We start from the raw sequence: 7,936 nt of genomic DNA, 5'->3' as shown, positions 1-7,936 counted from the left end.
GTTGTATTTTTGTTTGTACCCATCAGTGAAATTTTCTAACACATCGAGTTGCTTCATTTTCCCAAAATTTAAACAAACTAGTAGCTTAATTTAAAGCACAGCGACCCTGACCAGGCAGTTGCGTACTAAAAATGCTGTAAATGCATCACGCAGAGCCGCATAAAAGTAAAAACCTCTAACTCGAGCAACGTTTTTGTTGCGTCCTGACACACGGATCTGACCTACACCTCTCGTCTCAACCAGATACCCCGTGTCCCTGTGGACACGTTACCTGTTCGTTCCAAAGAATTTATTCCCATTGGGTTACATCGCTACTGTATACTGGTGCCTCATAACACTTCTGAGTTTTTATTAGTGATGAAATCTGACTTTGAGTCCTGTATTGAAAAGTAACAGACGCTCCAGTGAAAGCTAGAAGTCTGGTTTGCGAGTCTAGCTGAACCAAACAGGATGTTAGGTTTACATCCAATGCTGCCACTGCTTACATTCATGAGTATGCACTTGCAGCAGAATTTAGGTCCATGTGGCTAAAGCTACTTTCTTCTAGCATTTCATTAGCTTTCTACTGTTTAGAGAGCTGAGGAAGGAAGTGATGGGGTAAAAATAAAAAATAAAATGTAGCAAAATGGTGTAATTTTTTAAAATATTAATTATTTAATTGTACTAAGAATGCTAACTAGCTACACACGCAAGAAGAAACATTAATTCGAAGTTACTGAATTGCCATTTTGGGTTTTATTACTACAAAATCAAGAAAAAAAAAAAGTTTTAATACTGTAAAAAAATTTTACAAATATAAACTGGAGTGAGGGGCTTGTTAATATTTCCTCCACATTCATCTATACATCTCCATTTAATCGTGTGCGTGCGATCAGTCTATTAATGTGGATTATATTGTCATTATAATCTAGAATTTTAAATAAAGAACTGCAAAAAAAAGGTGTAAGATTTTTAGTCTTTTATTGAAAACCAACCCACAGGGTTCGAATACAAAAACATAATTTGTAATACAAAATAACAAAATAAGCAAAACATCATACAATCTCATCAAATTCAATATGAAAGGCAATCATTAAGAAAATAAAGACATTATTGATAATGTTCAAGAACACAGTGCATTTCCTGATCTAGCTAAATAACATTAGCACCCTGACTTTGGCACTTGTAGTGTCAGGGTGTCGCTTGGCCCGCTAAGTAGGAAAACCCACATTCAAACACACGGTGCATCAGTGGAGCTTTCGTGATGTACAGATCACACAGGAGGAAGCAACAGAAAAGTGGAAGACAATAACAATAATAATGAAAAAGGCAATTCAGGAGTAGTCTCTTCAGACAGTCAGGAAGCAAACTGCATCCATATGAAAGTGCATTATTACAGAAGAAACAGCTTCGTTAAACACTGATCCATATAAAATCAAAGAGTTCCTCAAATGAAGTCTCCTACTTTCTATAGAATGATTCGTAACAGGTGAGGAACTGAAAGCTGAGAAGTTGCTTTGTGCCCTTTTTTTGTTTGTTTAAGGGAATGTGTCTTAGAGTAACTACAAGCTTCGGTTCAGCAGGAATCTCAAGCTAAAGATGGGCGGCTTGTAACAGTGAAACGATGCACAGCAGAACGTGCGCTCGTTCAGTCCCTGAAAGTTCACCACAACGCGCGCTCGGAAAGCTTCGCTGGAGCGTCGTGACAGCACAGACATGGAAAACCCGGGACGCTGGACCCTCTGCGTCTGTCTCTCGCCCCTCTGTCTGGCTTTTAACTCATCCTCAGCTTCGAGAAAGCTTCAACGGTTCCTGAATGGTAAGAGGGGACACTGACTTGCTTAGGACAGGTATCAGGAAGCTGCTCAACACACTGGAAGCATGTGGGCGTTGCCGTGGCTGTTCCCGTTGCACTCTTCCTCCACCTGTAAATGTGATAAACTTGCGTTAGAACTTTTGGTTTTTGGAAAATCCTGTAATACAGCAGCAATGCTAGCTGGTGTGTAACTAGCGCTCTCAGGTAGCAGGTCGAGACTCACCTCTGAGTAGGGTGGAAGCGGAGGGAAGGTGAACTGTGGACTGTTCATGAAGATGGGACTGTCCCCTCCGTCGTAGTCGTCCAGCAGTGGTGTGAGCGGCTGGTCAAGGCGGGTATCGCGCGTTATGTCGCAGTAGCTGGGTGGACACGAGGACGGCATGCGCAGGGACACCCAGCTGTTGGAAGCCGTGCTCTCCTGACTGCTCATGCTGTTGCTGCGGCTGCTAAGGCCACTGTAAGGCACCGTGCCGATGACCAGGGGCAGCTCCAGGACCAGCTTCTCACTGCCTGGAATGTGCATGTAGATCTGAAGACACAGGAAATGATGATTAGTTAGCATGCTAAGTCGCAGGTGACGCAATCATTTCCACTGTAGCGGTTTCTTTGCTGCAAGGTTACATCAAATGCTAACACTTACCATGAGGGCGTACTCCACGCGGATGATCCTGCAACCCAGAATGGAAGGTTTGATCTTAGGCACGCGGATGGTCTTCCCAAGCCACGCGTCACACATCCCCGAGATGATGTGATTCCCACGAACTGAGGAAAGCTTCTGCGTGAACACTTTGGTGTGCCCGTTGGCCTGGTACGTGTGTTTGGCCACGATGGCGGCTTTGGGCACCACGATGCGTGAGCAGGTGTTCTCAAACTTGGCATCGATTAAGATTTCTTCTCCTTCGCAGAAGCCTTGTCTTTCGATCTTGGCGTTCAGGGACACCTGGCCATCAGGGATGAACATGCAGGTGACCTTCTTCTCCTTCATGCCGCCAGCAGGAGACTGAAAACATCCAGAGACGAGAGTCAGACACCAGTCAGCTAAGCATTTCAAACTACATGATAAATATGATATCACTAACACAGCGCTTAATATTACGATTTAAAAAAGTAGGTTTCTCACCAGCAAGTCTGGCGTGTTCACGTCCAGCGGCTCTTCCACATCGAAGGTTTTCTTGCACTCAAGCGTGGACTGAGACGGTCTCTCCATCAAGGCTTTGACGTAGTACTGCACGCTACCAAACTTTCCCTCATATGAAGACACAATCTGCCTGTGGATGGGAAACAGGAAGTTAGTACATCAAGTTCTTTGTGTCATATCAAACACCTGCAGCATATCCGTGCATGGGAACCGAAGTCAGAGCAGTGTGTGAATGATGCTCACCCTTGCTGTGGAAGCTCAAAGCCAAAGGTGTATTCGTATTTGTTTCCAGGCCTGAGGATGACCGAGCCATCAGTATCTGTGGAGAAGATGATAGAAACTTTTGTTAATGACTGCAAAACACTCCTAATTATTGTAGAAGATTTATGTAAAAGGTGTATAATTAGTTAGGAGAATTATGTAGGAGGACTGTAACCAGTTAATTGATTTCTGTAGGAGGTGTGTAACCAGTTAGGAAATTTATGTAGGAGTTTACCTAGTTAGGAAACTTATGTAGGAAGTGTGTAACCAGTTAGCTCCCATTCTCACTTATTCTAGCTAATAAGCTAACTAACAATTTTCAAAGAAATTTCTGGAAAATTTTTATTTTGTGTTCCAAATAAACATTTCAACCACATACCTAGCTAAAAGGGTGCTCAAAGTTTAAAAAATATGTACAAGTTGTGCCTAATCTACCATACTAAATAAAACAGTATAGAATTATACATTTTTAGCTAACAGCTAGCATACTTTTTTTTCCGCCATCATAGCAATCTACTAGACGCGCCTTTCACACTATTTAGGATGCTAGTATGCTAGTACGCGTTCCAGAATGCGGCTCAAGCTAACGCACGCGTACTAGTTAGTATGGAAGGGTGCGCGTTGCATTGGTAGCCATGGCGACGCACGAGCTCTCGCACACTAGTGCTTTTCTAGAGGTTAGTACTGAGTACGGAAGGATGCGTTCCTGCTGTTGAGGTTGTTGTTGTTGCTTTGTTATCGTCTTACCTGCAGGATGGTCGTCCAGATGAACCACTTCTTCATACTTTAGGTAGTCGATTTCTTGCCGACATCTCTGCTTGCCCTTGGCGTAATCCACTTTAGCGCAGCCGATACCGAGCACTCTCATGGCCGAGACCCGGGTGATGTCGTTCACCTCCACCACTATCTTTCCGGCCACTTTATCCCCACTGCAGTAAAAAGTCTTGGACGGATCGTTGAACACGATCTGGAAGATCTTCATTCTTTTGGTCATCGCTACCATCTTTGTATTGTGTTGTGTTGTTATGTTGTATTGTATTAAAACTCGCACAAAAGGTTGCTACACAAACCCTTCGCTTTAAACACTAAACCCTGAACACAGCTGTGTACTATAGTCACATGAAGCAGTATACCCGAGCAACGTGTACTGTTTTCTCTAAAGTCACTATCCTGACGTGTCTAGCGCACATGCTAACTTCAGCAGCGTCTTTGTTGAGAAGCAGGCTGCGTTGCCTTTTATACTGCTACACCAACAGCCTCTGATTCACACGCACACACCCACAAACGCAGCGCGGCTTGTTTACCACAGCGGCTCCCACTTGTTCATGAACGAGCGCTGTGCTCCGCGTGTGCCTAGCACGTGCACACCTCTCCCATTGGCTGAGACGCGTTGTTTGCGTCGCGTCCAGCCAATCAGCGCTCAGCAGCGGCGCGTGAACACCTCGTGGACCACGGCAGAGGAGCGAGTGTACAGCAGCTGCAGGAAAGAAACAAGGAGGAGGAGAGAGAGAGAGAAAAATGTTCTGAACAAAGGGTGCTTTCCTGACATGACTCAAAACTTATATATATGCACCATATGTAAAGAGAAAGAGAAACTTGTTAAAACTGAAAATTATTTATTTAGACACTTTATGAGATTGTGTGGAATGGGGTACTTGAAGAAAAGCTAGTGTACCCTGTGTAGTGTGCTATATGTCCAATACTGAGACATTTTACTCCATGTATAAGTTAAAGAAGATTGTGTTTATCACACATAATTACTGGAATAATTACTGCATCCAACTTAACCGGTCTCGACATTCTCACCATGATGCCTGTACAAGTTCATTACCACTAAACCATGAAATTATAGAGTGTTGTATGATATGCAGTGTGTTATATATGTCCAATACTGAGACATTTTACTTCATGTATAGGTTAAAGAAGGTTGTATTTATCACACATAAATACTGCGTCCAACTTAAAGTGCCTGGACATTCTCACCATGATGCCTATACAAGTTCATTACCACTAAATTATGAAATTATAGAGTGTTGTATGATATGCAGTGTGTTATATATGTCCAATACTGAGACATTTTACTTCATGTATAGGTTAAAGAAGGTTGTATTTATCACACATAAATACTGCGTCCATCTTAAAGTGCCTGGACATTCTCACCATGATGCCTATACAAGTTCATTACCACTAAATTATGAAATTATAGAGTGTTGTATGATATGCAGTGTGTTATATATGTCCAATACTGAGACATTTTACTTCATGTATAGGTTAAAGAAGATTGTATTTATCACACATAAATACTGCGTCCAACTTAAAGTGCCTGGACATTCTCACCATGATGCCTATACAAGTTCATTACCACTAAGACATGAAATAATAGAGTGTTACATGATATGCAGCGCATTATATGTCAATACAGAGGCATTTACATTAACAGCATTTGGCTGACGCAATTATCCAGACTTACATTTATACACGATCTTCCGATCAGTAGGCCAACATCTTAAGCACTGAGCTACTACGTCCCTTATGATGAGACATTTCACTTCTTATACTATAGCTGAATCTGACCCCTTATTGGACTTAAATCTGCACTATAGAGTGGTGGCTCAGTGGTTAAAGCTCTGAGCTGCTGGTCAGAAGGTCAGGGGTTCGAGCAGCAGCACCGCCCAGCTGCCACTGTTGGGCCCTTGAGCAAGGCTCTTAACCCTCCCCTCCTCCTACAGGGCTGACCCTGTGCTCTGACCCCGACTTCCTAACAAGCTGGGATATGCGAGGAAAAGAATTTCACCATGCTGTAATATATATGTGACAAATAAAGGCTTCTTCTACACTCTATATTTATGCACTATGTAGATATGAAATGATGTGGTACTATACCTTATGCACTAAAAATCCAACAGCAAGCCTTTTTCTCCCTCCATAAATACTCTAACTGTGTTTTACACCTGCGTAGTCTACTACATCCAACGTCCAAAATCAACTCCCTAGATCTTATATATAAGCTACACAGAGTAAAAAATCATTCATTCTACTGTATAGCTTATGTTAAAAAAAAAAAAAAAAAAAAAAAAGGGAGTGACGCTCCAGACTTGTTGAAGATGTACTGTATGTAGACAAAAAAAAATCTTCTTAGTGAAGCACAAACACAGCAGCGCAATAGCACTAATGCAGGGATGTTTATTGTATATATATTTTGTCGTGCTTTGCTGATTTAACAATTATTTAAATAATTTTTTATGGCTAGCAAAATAATTTTATTTTGTTAATTAGAAGGTAGAGTAAGATTTCATGAAATAATTTCAGCCATAGTTAGACCAAAAAAAGAATAATCACAGGTCAAAATATCACAAATGTTGGAAAAAAAATAGACAAATGAGTGGTTAGGGTGCTGAAATTCAACTCGACTCTTCAGTGAACTGAGTCAAGTGATCTGACTCACTGAGAAGAGACAGAAATTTCAGCCACTATTGGAAATCAGTGCTACTGGTTTGTTTGTAGGGACTCTAAAATAGGAATTAGAGCAGTAAAAAGGAGAAGTTTGTAATTATTACAGCCCTCTGCTGCCTGTGAGGCGAATTCCAATCGACATGCCTGACTCCTTTCCCCAGCAGACTCCGCTCGCTCTGCTGAAACGACATATACCTCAGGGTTATTATAATTATACACACTGGGGGCGAAGCTTATTTCAAGGCCCAAAATTGTAAAGACAAGCCTGAAATGAAGAAAACCAGCCAAATGCATTACATTGCAATGCAGCATGGAATCTGTGTGCACGATCTAACCATAACAACGTCACGGGTGTCTGATTGTCCAGGTGGACTAGTTCCAGATCTCTGTTCTGCTGATCAGTTACCTCACATCGTGCTTTTCTGAAAAGTTAAGCTTCTTTTCAAATCCTGGAAGCACTCCACTGCTAGAAATCTGCGACAAATTTGTAGACCGTTATGTTTAAGCACAAACAGTAAGGGCAAGTTATTGAATTGGAGGGTGAGAAATGTCTACTACCTCTCAGGGCGTTACTATTATGAAACCATTATGGTTGAACGTTATAGCACATGGTCTCGTCATAGTCATAGTCATAAAACAATTACACATACTCCCTCGCCGAAAGACAAATAGTGCCTCACCATTCGGAATTGCTGTGTCTGAAATCAGGCTTTCTCTTTTTTCCGAATAGGAAGTACACTAACTTGACAAGCTGTGCTCACCATTATCCAGCTCTTTCCTTCAAATCAGTCAAAACTTATGGTTCTGTTTGTCTCTTTGTGTAATTTGTATGCTGACTGGACACTCTGTGCTTAGTCTAGTTACTTCTAGTTTCATTTCCAAAGGCATTTTGAACAAAAAGTGATTGAGAAGGTAGTAGTAGTAGCAGTAGTAGTAGTCCACCTCGTTCATGTGTGTTAGCACAACTGTGTTTCACATGTCTCAGTCACCGATGATGACATGTTCTGGATGTGTCGGAGATGCAGGCTTGAATAAATTAGACCAATACACACCACATCTAGGGCGTGTTTCACTCTGTGTAATCACCTGACATAACCGTTGCTGTGAACCTACAGTCTTGGCTAGAAAGAAATCAGCCCCAGCTTCACTGCTTCATACCATTTCACGTATTTCTATTCATGGCCGTTGGTGGTGATGTTTTTCTTGCAGTTAAAAGTTAAAAAAAATACACTCAACCAGTAAATAAGATGATGTGGATGCCAAAACCGAACTTTATTATTGTGTATTTC

At 41.7% G+C, this 7,936-nt stretch overlaps 1 protein-coding gene across 1 annotated transcript; it reads right to left on the bottom strand.

Annotated features, from left to right (window-relative positions):
- Nucleotides 1-943: 943 nt before the first annotated feature.
- On the bottom strand, nt 944-4,419 carry txnipa (thioredoxin interacting protein a). The gene is made up of 6 exons (XM_026942203.3): nt 3,942-4,419; nt 3,177-3,252; nt 2,916-3,063; nt 2,436-2,795; nt 2,019-2,324; nt 944-1,904 (listed from the first exon to the last, which is right to left on the bottom strand). Exons 1-6 carry the CDS (start codon nt 4,195-4,197, stop codon nt 1,845-1,847), a joined length of 1,206 nt encoding a protein of 401 aa, XP_026798004.1. The 5' UTR covers nt 4,198-4,419; the 3' UTR covers nt 944-1,844.
- Between the last annotated feature and the right edge of the window lie 3,517 nt (nt 4,420-7,936).

Source organism: Pangasianodon hypophthalmus, chromosome 29, assembly GCF_027358585.1.
Source record: "Pangasianodon hypophthalmus isolate fPanHyp1 chromosome 29, fPanHyp1.pri, whole genome shotgun sequence".
NCBI lineage: Eukaryota > Metazoa > Chordata > Actinopteri > Siluriformes > Pangasiidae > Pangasianodon > Pangasianodon hypophthalmus.
Note: the sequence above shows the minus strand (reverse complement) of the source record. Positions and strands in the feature narration are given on the sequence as shown.

Excerpts from the sequence above, each read along its gene's own strand:
- txnipa (XM_026942203.3), bottom strand. The coding sequence starts at position 4,197 with ATGGTAGCGATGACCAAAAGAATGAAGATCTTCCAGATCGTGTTCAAC. Across the intron at positions 3,064-3,176 it reads TTTGAGCTTCCACAGCAAGG|GCAGATTGTGTCTTCATATG; the intron begins GTGAGCATCATT and ends TCCCATCCACAG. Across the intron at positions 2,796-2,915 it reads TGAACACGCCAGACTTGCTG|TCTCCTGCTGGCGGCATGAA; the intron begins GTGAGAAACCTA and ends GGATGTTTTCAG.